Source organism: Anneissia japonica, unplaced genomic scaffold (genome assembly GCF_011630105.1).
Source record: "Anneissia japonica isolate Jap-2015-1 unplaced genomic scaffold, ASM1163010v1 scaffold3845_len455572_cov173, whole genome shotgun sequence".
NCBI classification, from domain to species: domain Eukaryota; kingdom Metazoa; phylum Echinodermata; class Crinoidea; order Comatulida; family Comatulidae; genus Anneissia; species Anneissia japonica.
The window spans coordinates 45,534-65,380 of NW_022728625.1; the positions used below are offsets into that span (position 1 = coordinate 45,534).

General features: G+C 32.1%; 1 protein-coding gene across 1 annotated transcript; it reads left to right on the forward strand.

Annotated features, from left to right (window-relative positions):
* The first annotated feature begins 179 nt into the window (after positions 1 to 179).
* Positions 180 to 16,250, forward strand: LOC117114429 (G-patch domain and KOW motifs-containing protein-like). The gene is made up of 10 exons (XM_033258094.1): positions 180 to 509; positions 2,735 to 2,907; positions 8,841 to 8,980; positions 9,470 to 9,555; positions 10,445 to 10,643; positions 11,200 to 11,332; positions 12,210 to 12,504; positions 12,878 to 13,038; positions 13,383 to 13,468; positions 14,411 to 16,250. The coding sequence occupies exons 1-10, from the start codon at positions 319 to 321 to the stop codon at positions 14,549 to 14,551; spliced, it is 1,605 nt and encodes a 534-aa protein (XP_033113985.1). The 5' UTR covers positions 180 to 318; the 3' UTR covers positions 14,552 to 16,250.
* The last annotated feature ends 3,597 nt before the right edge of the window (positions 16,251 to 19,847 follow it).

Genomic DNA, 19,847 nt, shown 5'->3' on the forward strand with positions numbered 1-19,847 from the left:
TTTTAAGTGATTAAATTAAAGCTAATATTACTCATATTATTTATTTTTCTGAAAAATTGTATCATTTTATAATATATTGTTAGTAGTTAAAATTATATTAGTTAGAAGTTAATGTACTAACAAAAATAATACATAATAAAAATATTATATTTCATTCTTTCCTCTAGCCTAGTCGAGACTGTCATGGCTGCTTAGCCTACTTGGAGGTTTAATCTGTCGGTTGTTTACGCAAAACGTTTGCCTAACGTTGTCTTGTGCATTTAAATATACAATTGGCCTAGGCCTCTAGTGGGTATACAGAATTCTAATATACTAACAATGTCATCCGATTCTAAAAAGCCTCTTTCATTTGGATTTTCAAAGAAGAAAGAAACCAAAGTGCTTGGAAATAGGAAAAACCTAGCCGTACTTGGTGGGGAAAAGTTAGACAAAACAACCGCCAGTGCTAGTGAAGAGACAGCAAGCAAGCCTGATTTAATTACCTCCCTTGAAGGCAAGAAGGTAATAAGGTAAATAGTGCTCCCGTACTGCTTTTCGGTCGTTTTTTTTTTCTACAATAACATGTTTTCTATGTAAACCTCCTTGATTGATAACATGGATACAATCATCAGATCAATCAGATACAAAAATACACCGTTTAGTGTAGGTTGACTTGAGCATTTTCTAGGCCTAAGTAAAGTAAAATTGTTTTTTTTTTTTTTTTTTTACTATACAGTGAGGTATAAAGAAAAAAAATCATCTTGTTGGGATCCAAAAGGTCCAGACTGTATAGAAAGGCCTGCACGGGGAACTTGGCCTTGAAATTGTCGGCTCATTTCGGAAATAAGACCGATTTCTATGCAGATTTTGCCGAAAATTTGGTTTTTGCTTTGTCTTTGACCAAATCTGAATATACCACCAATGCAATTATGGAGAAATTATGTTCGTCGAACCTATTTCCTAGAGATTTTTCGTGCAAATTTGAGCTGATTTTTTAGATATCTTCCGCGCAATTGAAAAACTTTACAGTATGGCAAATGATAGTGATGTAAGTTAATTCTCCAGCATTTAGACTAGATAATGAAATAAAGTTTATTTGATTATTGAGCGATTTTTGATAACAGTTTATTTTAATTAAGTAAAATAACTGATTTTAAAATAGGGTCAAATATTGTGTGTTTATTTAAAATACGGATGCATGGCGGTTTTTTTTTCGCCGTGGCTAGAGATACGGTACCATATTTCTACTTCAATTTGCTAAAAAGGTACGGTAAATGGCATTACGTCACCATCACCCAATGAAGTGCCAGAATGTGTGTGACGTCATTTTTCAAGACCGGCATGCAAATCACCCACGATGAACGGTGAAACGAGAAAAATGTACAGTACTGTACTGGGAAATTAGGACATCAAAAAGTACAATATTGTTTGACTTAGTATCTGTCATCGATAAATAGGCGCATGGTTCCACTTAGTAAAGAGTTTCATTTAGCTAGGCCTATCTATAACCATGGTAACTGTATAACCATTATCAAACAAGGACTGTTTCCACCAAACTCTTGGCAGGCCTCTACGCCTAAAATCAGTTCGCTTGGCGAAAAGTCTAAGCAAGCAAGGCCTGCTTGGCCTTGCTTGAATTCTGCTTTTTGTGGCAGCTGCTCTGGTGACACTGATCTGGGTGGCATAATGTATATCAGTCATAAACTTATATAAGCCTATTTCATCCCCCTTACATCCAAAGTTTTAGTCCAAGAAGCCTATACTTGAAATAATACCACGCTTTACAATCCGACCAAAATATTCATACAATTTGAATGCACAAAACTTTCGTCACTGTTATGGTACAGAATCTAGGCCTAGATCGAGAGAATGAGTTTCTCTTTCGTGATTATTACTATTGTGCCAAATTTTCCCAATAATTTTAATGCAGACCTCCCTTAAAACCGTACTACGGTATATGAAATGCTAGGAGGCCTTATGAATCTTTGTGTACAGTATATTCAGTTTTTAGTGCTTGTCATGTGAGGTGAACAGTGTGTGACTAGCGAAAAAAATGTACTTGATTAGCAGATGATTAGCTAGGCAAAGAGAGTACAATATGCCACCAACACCTACTGTATGTCACTAGAGCAGGGCCGCCGCCGAAAGAAGAATCCAAGCAAGGCCTAGGCCTGCATGATTGCTATTCTTCACCAGCGAAGAATTTAAAAGCAAGACAAAAGAGGCAGATTCCCTAGAGAAATGCCAAGACTTTGGTACAGAAATCAGTCCTTGTTTGATAATGGTTACATAGGCCTAGCTAAATGAAACTCTTTACTTTAAACTGGAACCATACGCCTATTTAATGATGGCAGTAAGGTCAAACAATATTGTACTTTTGATGTTCTAATTTCCCAGTACATCGTTCTCCTTCCACCGCTCATTACGGGTGATATGCAATGCCATGCCAGTCTTCAAAAAATGACGTCACGCACATTCTGGCACTTCATTGGTTGATGGTGACTTAATGCCATTTACCCTACCTTTAGCAAAATGAAGTAGAAATACGGTACCGTATCTCTAGCCACGGTGTTTTTTTTTTTTTGGGTATTCTTTATTTTTTTTTTTTTTTTAAAGATGAAAATAATTTTGTTTATGCAGGGTCTAAAATATAATGTATTCCAGCAGCCCAATACCTAATTAATATTTAGAGGTACAGGATAGTAAAATGAAATCACTAATGAATACTTTCATCTTGTAATCATGAATTTTTTAGCTTGGTTCCTAAAAAAGAACCTGAAGAATTAGTCATACCTTTATTAAAGAGGAACACATGGTCAATTGAATCGAAGACTGGGAAACAGCAAAGGATAAGTAGTGGTACACTTAAATCACCAGGAAGTGAAGGACTAGACTTAGATAATGTTGCTGTACAGGAAATCATCTCAGGTAAATATTAATTAATATCCAAAATTCACTAAGTCTGTAAAATAGAGACAATGGTGATGAAACATTAATTACAGTACTTTTTAACTCATTATTTTGCAGAACTACAGTATTGCAGGGTATTGCTAAACACCGCAAACCCTGCAAACCTCAAAAAAAAACCTGCAAACCCTATCCAAACCCTGTAATAATGATTGAATCACATAATATACTGTAGGACTCAATTTAGTATCTCAATAAAAAAAATCATAATTTTATGTTTATCACAACCTTTTTTGGGGGTAAAATCTTGATTTTTTGTTAAAAATACACACAAACCTTCAAAAACACAGTGTAAATCCCATATCCAAACCCACGATCTCCTCCCCCCACCCCCGATATCATTCTAAACCAAAAGGAGAATACTTTATGCCTAGGCCTTTGTAATTTTTTTAACTTGTGTTATATTTAGAAAAATTTTGAATTACTGTACCTCATTGGTGTGCTGAAAATATTAAGTTGCTTACTGTATCAAATAAAGTTATTTTGATTGCCAATCTCTATGTGGTCTAAATTAACATTTTTGGGCCATAAAAACTCTTGTGTCGATCGTGAACTAATACAATGTATTTTTTCTCGGACTAATGATTTTGGCTAAAGACAGATTCAATTGGCTAAAAACAATTATTACACCAGTGTCATCTTGCTGGTTTTATTGATTTTGTTTTGTTTTTGTAAAATTATATTTCGGACCGTAAAAAATAGTACCAGTATAACTTTGGAAGGGCCAGTATCATTTTTTCCTTACTGGTCCTGCGGCCACTATGGTTTAGAGGTTAATTTTTAGCCCTGTATCTCAGTAAAAAGAATCATAATGTTACTGTATGTTCGTTACAACCTACTTTTGGGGTAAAAATACTGGACTCGTAAGAGAATAGCATATTTTGTTAAAACCTGTACCTGCTGTGTGAGATTGCACCACCCTATGTTTTTTAGACATGTCCGAAAATACCTCTGAGGCGTTTTGGGCGATCAATTTGTTTTCTTTTTCTTTTTTTTTTGTTTTTTTACTTTCCAAACCCCCCTCCCCCAACCCACATCCACGCTTGATTTTTGTGCCCATTCTTTTATTCAGCTGATTTTGCTTTCCATGCGATACATTTCATATCTTTTGGCAGAGCAGTAAGCTTATGGTCCTACCTGTATTTGGGGCACAGCCTCCAGAATGGGTCGTGACAAAGTGCGAGCCAGCGAGTCATGCAAGCCATACATTTAAATCCCTTTTTTTTCCACTGGGGAGCTTTGCCTGTGTAGTCCAGTCATGCGCAGTACATACTGTACACTTTTTTGAATCGTCGATCCGGAAGTATGCAGCGCTGATAGAGATGTTGTTAAAATACAGATATACGGATATTTTTCTATTTATTTGTATATTTATATATATATATTTATTTGTATATTCATTTATATATAGGCCTACAGTATGTATATATTTATTAAATATTTATTTTATATATTTATTTGTGTATATATATTTATATATTTATTTATTTATATATATATATATATATATATATACTATATTATATTGTTTTATATTATATACTGTAATTATTTATATATTTATTTATATATTTGTTTGTATATTTTTTGTATATTTATTTATATATTTATTTGTATGTATTTATATATATTTATATGTTTATATATTTATTTATGGGCAATTCCATGGTCACAGACCGACTTTTTAAGGCATTCATAATGGTAAAAATACTGTTTAAATATTACAGATAAACCAGTAAATCTGAAATTCCAAGTAAATTTTATACTCCTTCCCACACACTTTTAATTGACAATATTACAAAAATCAAAACATAAAGTCATTTATGAAATATTGATATTAATATGTTTGGTCACAGACCGACTTAAAAAAAAAGAGAAAATTTTACAAATAAAATAAGTTAAGTTCTCCAATTTAAAATAAAAATGACTGGCATAAATGGCAGTTTGTTAGTTTCTAGAGACTTTGGAAAAACATGACATTTTCATATTTTTTAAATATTTTCAAAATTATGTAATTCAAATTCTTATATATTTTTATACATCCACACAAGGAAAGTTTCATCAATGAATCCTAAAAATTCATTTTTTAACCTTTAGTTTGATATAAAACTTGTTTACATTCCTCAAAGTTGAAAATTTGCTAAATCTGAAAAAAAGTCATGGAATTGCCCTTATATAATTATTTAATTTTTTTAATAATGGTAATGGTAATGGTGGGATATTTGTAGTGCGCCTTCCACAATAAAATTGTCTCAAGGCGCCGAAAAAAGGTAATACCATGAATTAAAAAAAATTAAATTATATTATATCTTACATTAAAGAGCCTATATTAATCAGAATATTTTTTGTATTTTATTTATTATAAGTTAAACAAATATAAATAAATGAATAAAGTAAATAAATAAACAAATAGAAAATAAACAATATATTGTTTGTTTATTTATATATATATTAATATGTTCATATATTTATATATATATATGTATATATATATATTTATATATATATACTCATTTGTATATTTATATATATATATATATATATTTATACATATATATCTATTTATATATGTACTGTATTTATTTATATATCTATTTATATATACTGCAAATATTTATATATTTTTATATTTTTGTATATTTATATATATATATTTATTTGTATATTCATTTATATATACAGGCCTATATATATATTTATTATATATTTATTTATATATTTATTTTTATATACTTATTTGTGTATATATATTTATATATTTATATATATATATATATAAATATATATTCATTTGTATATTTATATATATATATATATATATTTATACATATATATATATATATATATTTATAAAAAACTGGAGGGCTGCATTGGCAAACAAGATAGAAAAAACAAAAACTACTGAGAGATGGCAATAAGTTGCCAGATATATAATTTTATTCAAGTGAGCATAAATATATATTTATATATATATACTAGAAATTGCAAATTGCAAGTGAAGTGCTGCGAAGTACAACTGCATATTAATGTTCTTCGAACAAAATTATTTATGCGAGTCAAGTGAAAATAATGAATAATAAAACTATAACAAATAATATGAGACGCGACCCATTGTCTATATTAGAACACTTCTCATTAAGTATCAAAGTTATAATTTTTCATTTTTGACAAAAAGTGTCTATAGTGTGGTGAATTATGGTTTAGGTTTTTTTAAAATAAAGTTTTAAAAATTTCTATGTATGTGAAAAATGTAGTTGATTACCAAAGGTTACAATTTTTATTTTGAAGACTGCATGGTCTAGGAAGTGTACATTTTTTTATGGGGAAAGTTTCCAAGGGCGGGTTTTCTAGGGGCGAGTTGACTGCCAAAGAGTACTGTTGCCAAAGTGCGAGCCAGCGTGTTATTTGATCACAAGTGCGAGACATATCACAAGTGCGAGACATATCACAAGTGTGAGCCAGTGAGCCGGAGTACAATTCAAAAAACGACTATAGGTCTAATAATGAATTATTGTGATGTTAAAAAGACAATGTTAGCTATCAAAGAGCGACGTTGTTTTTCATTGGGACCTTCGTCCCTTCAAGGCTAGGCTATACCATCCTAGCTAGTCTAGGCCTAGAGTAGGATAAGGCTAGCGCGACATGCGGACGTTGGTACGAGTAGGTTAGTCTACAAACGTCGCCTATAGTAATTGATTTTACCCGGCAGAACGAAAGAAGGAAACTCCGCTTTTCAGTCGTCTTAACCACTTGTTTTTTGACAAACAATGACCTTTCAGAGGTCAAATTGCTGTCAAGAATATGAATTGGCTGCTTCGCAGCAATAAGTATTAATATATCTATTAATATATTTATTTGTATATATATTTATATGTTTATATATTTATTTATGTATACGGTATTATTATATTATATATATATATATACTGTAATTATTCATATATTCATTTATATATTTATTTATATATATATTTATGTATTTATATATTTATTTGTTTATATATTTATTTATATAATAATAAGTATATTAATATATATAAATATATATATATATATATATATATATACTATATATATATTTAAATATAAAAATATATAAAAAAATGAACATATTAATATATATAAATATATATATAAATAAATACACAAATAAATATACAAACAATATATAAATAAATTTTAATTATTATATAAATAAATATATAAACATATAAATATATAAATATATATAAATACATATATAAATTAATATATATAAATAAAAATACAAATAAATATACAACACATGCTCGCATGATTCGCTGGCTCGCACTTTGGCACTACTCCTCCAGAATCGTCTACTAGGACCAGATTGAGTTTTTACATCACAATTTATTAAATCATACCTGATATCCACACAGGAAATTGACTGCTGTCATATTGATAACAGCATTTTATTTCATTTGGCAAATCTACACTAAAAGTGCATACAAAAATCATTGTGTGCCTTGTCCAAGGATACAAGCGAAATGCACAGCCACATCACACTTGGCCACAATGCTCCAATGTTCCAAAGATCTAGAGCTGATTAAATTTTGAAGGGTCAAAGGTCAAGGTCACAATCAATGAAAAACTACAGTATTGTTTTATTTATTTGTCTACAGACCATAGTTTTTATCACAAACTTGTCAAATTTGGTCAGGATGTTCTAAGACCAAAGATCTCAAAGTAATGTATTGTTGAAGGTCAGGGTCAATGGTCAAGGTCACAATGAACAAGAACAATTTTTTGAAACAGTTTTTATCAGAAACTCGCCAAACTTGCCCAAAATGTTCCATGACTAAGGACCTGGATGTCACTAAATTTTGAGGGTTTAGTGTCATTGTCAAATCTTCAGGTCATACATAATTTAAAAAAAAACTATTCTTTTTAACAGTGTTTTTTCAAAAACCTATCAAACTTGGCCACAATGTTCCATGTTTAAAAGGTCCTGGTCACAATTAACAGAAAAACTATTCTTTTTAACAGTTTTTATCAAAAATGTATCAAACTTGGCCACAATGTTCCATGATCAAATGAAGTAAATAAGTTTTAAAAGAGTCAGGGTCAGTGGTCAAGGACACAATGATTGAAAAAACTACTTGTATCTGTCTGCCATATGGACTGTGTTTCAAAGTGACCGTTAATTTCAAAATGATATACCTATACAGTATGTGAAAACAGTTTGGTGTAGTGGTTAGAAGAGTGTTTCCCCCTGGTTCAGATCCCATGTTGTTTTTTATTTTTTAAATTTTTTTTTTCATTGCGACAATATGCGTGGGAAATTTATAATGAGGAGAATTTATGATGTGGGCGGAAGTATGCACCCTCAGTGTGCCCTCTAATTATTATTATTAATATTATTATTGTTATTGTTATAATTATTGTATGTTATTATTATTTCTATTATTATATATTATTAACAGGATATACATCATGAACCACAGAGACCTGATTGCCAGGCCTTAAAGATGTATTGTTCCTTTCAAAAATAAAAAAAAAGTCATAAAAATCATTTTTGAAATTAACTTTCCCATTTTGAAGTAACATAAATATTATCAACTTGAACATAGAAATTAGTGTATTTACAAAATGCTTACCCATAAAAACCATCATTTTACAGAGAAAAAATGATAGAAACACTTCCAGTCTCTGGAAGTGTTTTATTATCTTTATTATAATTATCCAGTTAAAAGATCAGGGAACATATTTTTTTAATTTAATAATTTCTATGCTCAAGTTTATAATTTGTATGTTACTGCAAAATGAGCAAGTTAATTTAAAGATTACTTTTTATGATTTTGGTCATTTTCAAGTACATCTTAAAATGCCATTGCATTGAGATATTATATACCTATTTAATGTTTTTCACCTAGAAACAACAAAACAGAATATGGACTGGGAGGATAGAGGTAATGAAGATATGGGAATGTCCATTCCCCTCCTAATGCGGAATAAAGTGCCTGAAGGATATGAAACTGAAGATAAGCTAGATGTCTCTATAAGACCAAATGAGGTAAACATGATAATAATTATTAAATTTAAATTTATAGTGCATTATATAGTAATTTTTTTTTATTAAAGTTATTTGGATAATGTTAGAATTTTTTTTAGATTAAAAAAATTGTTAAAATTATTTTTGTAGAGAATTCAAACAGTTAAATACTGTATCTCATAGCTTTATATGGTCAGTTTCATTTAGAAATATTTTTTTTGTCAATAAGATGAATCAATTTTATACAGAGAGAAATTTATAGATTATATAGATATTTTAGTAAAATTTATAACTCTTTTAGTCAAGTTATCAGGTATATACAAGGCTGTTAATGTTTTTCTCATGAAGCAGATGTACTGTACAGTAATATTTAATGTTCCCTCTTATAAGAAGTTATACTGCTGTACAGTATATGATTTTCTTTCTGCATGGCAAAATCAAATTTTATCATTTGATGAAATTTGCTAGAAATTCTGAATTGTGCTTGTTTTTCTTTTATTTGCTTAATAGGCAACTGATGCAGATTATGATCAAGTACCAATCAGTCAATTTGGGATGGCAATGCTTAGAGGAATGGGACTTAAAGATGGTGAAGAGTGAGTCAGATAATTATTTTAACTTAATGTTATTTTAACCTAATGTTTGTAATGTGCTTGAACAGTGCTTGTATGTTTTATTTTTATGATTTTAATGATTTTTCTATATTATTGCATTGGCTGCGGATCTTGATCTGTATCTGTACTTCATTTTTAAGATTTGATAAGGATTAAATCTTAATTTATTGGTTCATATGCTGTAAAGCAATAGGGACCTTTTGCAATGACCTGTACAGTATGTGTGAGTCTGGCCTTTTGCATGATCTGCTGACATCATGAAAGTTTGTAAACAAGCAAACCTGAATTTCCAGACACCTGTTGGTAATGCATTTTTTCATACACTGTTGGATAAATATTAAAGCAGTAAACAATAACATTATTACTGCACCCCCACCCCCATGCCGTGCCCCAATTGAAACCTTTACCACAAATCGTTAGACATGCTGAAGAGATGACAAATAGCCCAAGTCAGTGGTGTGTAAACTAATGAAAATACAATAAACTTTGAGGCCATTGTCTACCCAGTGAAAATTTCACTTAAAACAGTTGTATGTAGTGTTAAAAATATATTTATACCCCGCTGACAATGGACTGTTCTCAGTCATCCACATCAGATGCATGTGGCTCTGGAAATACAGTACTTGAGATTCGGTTCCCCAACATTACAGTAAAGCAGGTTTGTTGTTAACATAACTAGGTTTATTAGCCCCTCGGCCATCGCTACATGACAAGTTCTTCATTCACAGCCCCCCTTATATGGCTATGGGCCCTCGATCTCAATATTAATTTCCTGCCATATTTTACTAATTATTGCATAGGAAGCTCTGCCCTCACAGAGGTCTGGATACTCAACATTGCTGACAAAATATAACCTTTTGTGATTTTTCAGAGCTGTGAAGCCAATAGAACCTAAACTTCGGCCTAAAGGTCAAGGGCTAGGGGCAGCTCCTAGGCCTCCTGAATTTTCTACTAAACCAAAAAGGCCTTTAAAACCAGGGGAGAAGAGACAAGAGGATACACCTATAGGATATGCAAAAGGAGTAGGCGTTATGGCAACTAAAGGTCCACATAAAAATATGTATGGAAGGGTACGTATGATAATTATATGTAGGTCATCAGTCTGATCCAGGAATCTGAAATAGAGGGGACCCAGAAAGAGACTTTCACAGGATGTCGAGGGTCTCAACCACCTCAAAACCACCATGGTTGGGGCTGAGGTGGTAAGAAAAATTATGATAATGGCACCTCTAGATGGCCGAAAATAGCACTCTCAGTCTTAAATTTGAATATAATTTTCTTTTTTTTTTTGGTTCATTTTTGACATATTAATTTATTTTTAAAATTATAGGGAGTCAACTGGGAGTGTGTTGGGGTAATGAAAGATACCGTCTAGCTAAACCCTGCCCCGTTGATATTCTTGCCCGGGTCCTAGCCGACAGTGTAAACATGTATGAAAAAAGTGCTTATGGAACAACATGTGTGTCTGTGGCACAAGAACATAGTTTCTGATCATCTTCTGCTTGAGCAGTTGTTAGTTCTGCTGACACTGAAAGATCTATTGTACATTTTTTAATTGAATAGTTAATTTGATCTGAACTGCTATTTTTAATGTTTTTTTACTTATTATCATGTATTTCGTTCTAGATTGAGGGCGTGGATGAGGACAATGCACAACTTGTCATCAAATTAGCAATCGGTGGTCAGTCAGTTACTATTAGCCAATACATTGCAAATATTGTAGATGATGATGAATACAGAAAGTATGCCAAAGATTTAAGTAAGTACATTTGTTGTATGGGTCACCAATATGAAATATTGGTAAAACATAAGTAATAAACATATAAAAAAAAAATTAATAAATGAAATTCAAACAAAGGTATTTTTGTGTGTGTGTGTGTGATTGAACTGTTCCCAATTTTCAGAGTAATAATACAAAGCAAAAAGGCATTAGGTGAAAAATAATATATGAATGCAAGCAAGTTATTATTATTATTATTATTATTGCTGATATTATTAAACATCATAAAAGTTTGATCAAGGGGCATTATTTATTTTTCAATTACTTTTCTAATGTTTATACAATATTTTTGTAAACAAAATCATGGTTAAAATCCGATAGCATTAATATTAGTAGATAAAAATTAAAGGCTTCTAATGATGAACTGAATTCTTCTGAAAAAGAATACATGATGACAGTATTTCCTTAACTCTGTCAAAGTCATTAGTTTAAGTCTGAGGAAGCCAAAGTGACAGAAGTCTAGTCTATTGCCAACCCACAGGCTATTTTTGCAGTTTGCTGATTTTTTTTCATCTATTATTTCTATTGTATAGTATTGATTTATTTATTATCCGATCCAACAGCATAACAAACTTGTCACATACTGGTGGGAACACAAGGTACAAAATTACTTTGTTTCGTTAAATAAACAACTTGAATATTATAATGTGCACATATACAGAAAACTTACTCATTGCTAATAAGTATATGGAAATAATGTTTTTTTAAATAAAATTTATATGACTCTGAAAAATGCATGTTTGCTGCTATTTCCATTTTAGATTAATAAAAGAAATCTGATTCAGAAGTAGGATTTAATCTTGTGAAATGTTAATTTTCTACTGTAGTCATTATTGTACTTTATTTCTGTTTAAAGGTAGATTAAGTAAATCGAAAGACAATCAGGAGCAACAATCTAAAGAAGGAAAAAATGATAAGCATTCCAGAGGTAGGATAGAAGGGGAGGAAGAAAGTTCTGAGAAAAAAGAATATAAAAGAGATAAAGAAAGAGATAAACATGACCAAAAAAGGAAAAAACACAAGGGAAAACAAACAGAGGAAAAGTACAGAGAAAAATCAGATCAGAGGCAGTATGATGAAGATGAAGGAAGCAAGTACAGGAGGGAGGGACCTGACAAAGACAGACATGAAAACAAAAGAATGGAAGGAAAGTAAATATTTATTTTCTTATGAAACATACCAAAAATTATAATAATAATCATTTTTAATTTAAATTCCTCATTGTGAAGCAACATAAAAATTATCAACTTGAACATAGAAATTAGTGTAAAAAGTTCACTTAGAATTTTACAGTGAGAAATCATTTATTATTTATCCAGTATAAAACTCAGGACACGTATTTTGGAAATTCATTATTTTTGCTCAAGTTTTATAATTTGTATGTTACTGAAAAATTAGCAAGTTGATTTCAAAATTTTTTTTTTTTTTTTTTTTTGTCCTTTTTTGTTTTTTTTTTTTTTTTTTAGTCATTTTCGATGGATAATACACCTTTAATCCCTGTTTCTCCTATTGCTTATCTGTTAGTAAATCTTGCAATAAACACTGGTTACAACCTGATCTAAGGGTGCGCTTTATAGACAGAGTTTACAAGAACGGCAAGTACTATATGTCAAAGGTCAACATTGAAGATGTAGTAACACTTGAGCAATGTACCTGCAAAACAGATGATGGTTGTCTTCTTTATGGTTAAGTTTTTTTTTTTTTTTTTTTGCATTTTTCTTGTAACATATTTATCCTTTTTATATTCAAAGATTTTTTTTTGTCAGTATGAATGTTGAGGAATAGCAGTACCAGACCATTTGGTCAATAGCACTGTAGCCCAGCCAAAAGGGCTCTCCTACCTTCATTGTAAAGATCTTTATGCCTAGTTGACGAATGAGGAATTAAATTGCCTTATCTGAAGATACATGACATTATGCAGTACATAAATGTTACATCTGTGTTTTTTGCTATCTAAAAAAAGCAAATGAAATGATAATTTTAACACATTTGGTAGGGTAAATATGGAAATTTTCTTTTCTTTTTAAAGATGTCTCAGAATCTATGTTAGAAACAGTAATTCCAAAAGCTGAACCTGGGTATGTGATGATTGTTCTAGGAAAGCATAAAGGACAGGTTTGTCCCATCTGTTATCATTTTTTTAAATATTACCACTGAACAATTTAAACACGACAAGAATTTGAAATACTTGCAGGGCCGTCAGGGCATCAAGGCTTTGGCTCAACCACTTTTTTTCAATCCAATAACATTTTTACATAAATATATACCGATACCCATAAAATATATAAATTTGTAAATAATGTTCCTTTCATGTTGTCTTTTTTTACTTTTTTTTTTACTCTCTTCACCATACAAAGGTTTATGGGTCAAGCTGGCTCTGATTAAAGTAGGTACTGTATACCTTCAATATGCCAACTACAGTAACTTCCACGCAGACCCCATTGCATAGTGGTAGCTGATCTTCAGTTTAGCAGCCAAATTTTTTAAGCGCCCCCCCCCCCCACCATTGCTGGTAAAATAATAGCCACTTGCAAACTGCTTCCGGCAACTATGACTTACTTAGCGTAGATCTCAAATGAAAATTACAACAAAAATATATTTTACTTCCCAATGTATAAATGATACCATACTTTACGTAAGTTTGGCATAGACCATTAACTTTTCTTTTCATAAAGTTAAGGATTTTCACTGTAAAGTGATTGCAAATCAGCAAAAAACATTTGTCCTGTATAACCCATTTAAATTTAAAATTTAATGTTTTATTGTATATTTTTTCACACTTTATCAAGGTTTACAACAGGCAGTATATTTTATAATTGGGCTAATTTTATATGTATATTTATTTCTAAAATGTATGTTGTTGCATATGTTAGGTTATTGTCCATTTGTGGGTAAATATTTGCTTTTAAGTGGGTAGATAATCATTTATTATTATTATTCTAATTTTGTTATTTAAGCATAGATGTCTGTGCAATATGCATTATGCAAATAACATTGCTATTATTTATTATGATTAGTATCATGATCATCATTAATGTGATTTCTAATTTTTTTCAGCTTGGTATAGTTGTTAAAAAACACAAGGACAGACAGAGAGCAGATGTACAACTTTTACAAGACAGGAACACAATTATTCGCCAAAATTATGAAGAAATTTGCCAGTATGCCGGTGATATACATAGCAATGAAGATTATTAAATGTATTAAGTCAGATTAGTATTTTTTTAAAACAAAAATGTGTTAGTGCTGTTAACAGTGGCGGATCTGGATTCAAATCTAGGAGGGGGTCAGAATGTTTCTAAAAAAAATCTCCAAAAGAAAGGGGGCCCGGAATATTGTAATTCCAAGATTGCGGGAAATGAGCTTTCCCAACATCTGAAGTGCCTTTTAATGACTGTTAAGTTCTTCAAAATTCAAAGTTTTATCACCTCTTGAGAAAGGTTAGGTAAATTTCTCTCATTCTTATTACAGTAAATAGGCCTATGTGTGTACCGGTATACATACAGAAGAAAAAATTGAGTAGTTGCATATGTATTCCTTTTTCTATGTATCTATGAACCCCAAAAAGAAAAATGGAGGGGGGGGGGTTTCGGGGTCCTCCCCCGGGAAAATTTTAATTCCTAAATGGCGGGAAATGATCTTTCCCGACTTCTGAGGTGTCTTTCAATGACTTTTAAGTTCTTCAAATTTCAAGGTTTTTCCGTCTTGAAAATGGTTAGGTAAACTATCTTATTCTTATTACAGTAAATAGGTCTATGTGTGTATACATAAAACAAATGAGTAGTTGCATATGTGTATTCTTTTTTCCAGGAATGGATGAACCCCCAAAGGGAACTGTGGGTTGGGAAAATTTTGATTCCTGATTTCTGAGGTGTCTTTAAATGAATTTTAAGTAATTAAAAGTATAGGTTTTCCCTCTCTTGAAAACGATTCAATGAATCCCAACTTCTAATTGTCCCATTGTAACAACAAATATTTCGGCTCACGGGCCTAGAATCTTTTTTTTTTTTTTGTCCAAAGGGGGGGGGGGGGGAAAAGGACCCCCCCTCCAGATCCGGCAATGTGTTAATATTATTATAGTTAGCGCAGGAGCTGGACCTTCAACTCATTCGTCTTTTATACTAGTAACTAATAGTAATATGGAGCTCAGTCTCAAATGCTTGCTCCTTATACTATCTTTTCTACATATATACAGAAAATTGGAGTCATCAAATGAGAACTTCATTGATCAAGACAATGTACATTCCAGATATAATATTTGGTCTACTAGAAACTGGGAATGGCACAAAACTAATTACTCTCAATCATTCTCCCTTATAATGGGGAAACATCACAATGATTTAAATAGGATTCATATAACTGGCAACAATATATTGTTGCTTTTTCTCTGAATTCCAGACCAAACTGTTACTATAGAACAGGGTTACTGCATCAAAAAAGCACATCATGTAGGCAGCTAATATTACTTGCACTGTTCATGAGCGGTCAAGTTGAATTAAACCCCTGCCCAAAGATCACTATATATCCATGCGGAATCTGCAAACAGGAAGTCCAAGGTGAACACCAAGGAATTTCCTGCGATGAGTGTTTAACATGGTACCATACGGGGTGTACAAATATGGCCGACCTCATATGATATCCATTGTAAAAATTCAAAGCTTTCCTGGATTTGCTTAAATTGTGGACTTCCAAATGTATCGACTGGTATTTTTGACAGTGCCCTTATGAGCACATCAAACTCCTTTGATTTACTGGATGACAATGTTGATAGTGGGTCCTTCAATCAAGATGACCATTTGACCTTCAAACCTGCTCAAACATCAACTCTGGAAAAAGGGAAAAGGGCAAAATTTAATAAAAAGTCCAAGAAAAGAATGAAGGTTCCAAGATAAAAGGCTATGGTTATAAATTGTGATGGTCTTCATTGGCAAAAGAGAAAGGACCTCTTTTTATGCTAGCATTGAAAAATACAAACCAGATGTAGTTTTTGGATGCAACTCCAAACTGGACGATAGCATACCAACTTACTCAACATTTCCTAACCAATATCATGTTATAAGGAAAGATAGAGACATTCATGGGGAGGCGTTTTTATTGCAACCAGAGACAATCTTGTTTCATCAGATACAGACTGTGGAATAGTCTGGTCTATACCACCGCTGACTGTAAACAACAAAATATATACTACAGACAAGGAGATTGCACAATCTCTAAATGATCAGTTTTCATCTGTTTTCACAGAAGAAAATACGGGAAACATACCAGATTTGGGAAACTCACCATACCAAGATATACCAGACTTGGACATAGGTTTATATGGTGTAATTACCCAGCTCAAACAACTCAAATGTAACAAGGCAAGTGGCCCAGATAATATACCCGCACGATTCTTACAAGAATACGCATCTGAAATTGGTCCAATATTGCATTTTATACTCAAGCAATCATACCACACAGGTTTACTTCCAGGAGACTGGAAAAAAGCGTTGGTTACTGGAATTTATAAGGGCTCCAAATCACAACCAATAAACTACCGTCCTGTCAGTCTCACGTGCATCTCATGTAAAATTATGGAGCATATCATTCTATCTCACACAGCAAAACATCTAGCGAAAAATAACATTATCAGTGAGCAGCATTGTTTTCGTGAAAAACTGTCATGTGAAACTCATCTCATTCAGGCAACTCAAGACTGGTCCGAGGTCTTAAACCGGGGAAGGCAGACAGATGTTTTACTGCTAGATTTTAGCAAGGCATTTGACAAAGTACCACACGCCGGATTGGCAACAAAACTCAAATATTGTTGTATAAGAGGCAAAACTCTCAGCTGGATTGAAGGCTTTCTGGCTGGACGAGAGCAATGTTTAGTGGTTAATGGGAGACGGGAGACCACTTTCAAGTTGGTCTCCCGTGACATCTGGAGTACCACAAGGGTCCGTCTTGGGTCCAACCCTCTTTTTGGTCTATATAAATGACATAGTAACCAATGTAAATTCCTCCCTCCGTTTGTTTGCTGATGACAGCATCCTTTATAGAGAAATTAAAAATATAAATGATCAAGAACAGCTTCAAGGTGATCTGAATAGAGTTCTTCAGTGGGCTGACCAATGGCAAATGTGCTTTAATGCAGCCAAATGTAGATCCATCTCAATCACTCGTAAAACAAAACCGTGGAAACATACATACATAGCTAAGGGTCAATGCGTTGAGGAAACCACAAAACACAAGTATCTGGGAGTTACCATCAATAAACACCTTAACTGGAAGGATCATGTCCAAACAATCACTTCAAACGCACGTAGTACACTTGGAGTACTTAGGAGAAATATATCGTCATGTTCTCCCAAAGTTAAAACCCGTGCCTACCAAGCTCTAGTGAGACCAAAGTTAGAATACTCCTCGGCAGCCTGGAACCCACATACTAAAGCCCAGATAAATGCACTTCAGGCTGTGCAACGGCGATTTGTTTTTAACAACTACAGTCGAACATCAAGTGTTACCCAGATGCTCGAGCAGCTTAAGTGCGATTCTTCAGCTACCAGGAGACATTTAAATCAATGTTCAATGTTTTATAAGATTCACAACAAACTTGTAAATATTCCATTCCCATCTTGCGTTATTCCAGCTGTTCGTCAAAGTAGAACATCAAACATCCTGGCCTATCAGAACGACAACTATAGATATTCCTTCTTTGTGCGCACAATATCTACGTGGAACAGGTTACCAATACAAGTAGTTACAGCACCAACACTTGCCCAATTTCAAACTTTGGCATTGCCAGTACTGAGGGAGTTGCTTCTTACAGCATCCCACAAACAGTTTTAGCGATCGAAATGTTTTCCAATTTTACTTGCACTCTTAAATCACTTGTAAATTAACTTGCACTGACTGGTTTTGCGAGCACCAAACAGCACACTCCACAGCACGAAACCTCCTAGGACAAGCAAGATGCTTTTTAAGGAGTATTTAACTCAAGACTCAAGACATGCATCACCATGTCAGATTGTATTTTTTTACTTAAAAAACAACCAAAAAATATGCTAGTGCTGTTACAATTAAACAAAAGTCAACTGTATAATATAGCTTTTCACAAATGTTTCTGCATTATAGCAGATGCTGTGCAGAGCAAACTCAAGACTTAAATTTCTTCTTTATCTTCAGTCCTCATTCCTAAATTTTAATTGATTTTCAGCTTTGCTCCTATTCAACCATTGTTTGATTACTCTGCTTGTCAGTGGTTCTCAAGTGTGAGTGTGCAATTTAAAAAGAAGTTAAAAGTTACCCGAAACAATACAGCACGCTTCATAAAACAATTTAGACCTTGTTCGCATGTTGATCAATCACAACTTTCTGATGGAGATTTATTAAATTTTCAAGATCGAGTTGATTTCCTTAGAGTATGTCACACTTTGACTCCTTAAATAACCATTTTTAAAGACTTTCAAATTGCCATAATCATAATGCCTGTGATAGATTAAATTTTGAAGTCCCATTTGAAAGCAAATGGCCTGTTCAACCTTTTGATTCAGCTACAGGTCTCCCTCCAAGTAAAGACCACTTTTGGGATTCTGGTTTTCATGGTCTTCAGCAGCTTTGATCTCTAGTTATAATAATAATTATAAGACATTTATTAATTTGGGATCACAGAAAAGTGGTCCTTAATTGAAGGGGGTAATTAGAGGGAGAACTCATGAGTTCACCAACAAGTTACTATTTAAAATACAGTAATAGAATGCCAAACCAACCTTGTCAAATTTCAAATAAGAATCAAATAAGCATTTTATTGAATTGTTTGGTAGGAAGCATCTGTATCTGTAATCTATTATTCATGACTTCGGACGATAATGCGGCAATTTTTCCTTTCAGGTTCTGTTTGCCTTTTGGCTTCTCATTTAAAAGTGTTTCCAGGATGCTTCTGATTCTTTTCAATTTTGTATGGTGTGATGCTCTTGAGTAGTTAATATAGTAGTATTGTCACAATAGAATATTACCTCCTAATTCATAATCAATTATTCATAATTTTATTTATTTTGTTTAACTCGTGGATTGAAGCATATTATGAAGGGGGTGTATTTGAGGGTTTATTGAAATATTTAAAATGTATAGTCCACCATTGTGTGTTCTTTAGAAATTGGTAACAATGAGAATAAAAATTAAGACAAAAGGGAGATAATTAAGTTTGCCAGTGCTGGATTTACAGTCACAAAAGAATCATCGATTCCTGATGATTTTTTTTTTTTTTTTTTTAATTTATTTATTCAAGACTCAACAGTGTATCAAAAACACCAATAACAGAGTCGCCATAAAAATATACAATATCATTCATAAAAATATATAATTTTTTTTTTTTTAAACATAAAAAGCATAAAAAAATCGTAATAATATATTAAAAACTGGTATTTAGTATAAGATTAAAAATAGAAATATTACAATTAAAAATATCAATATTAGGAAAAATTTGAACTAGATTATTATAAGAAAGTGCAACACGACG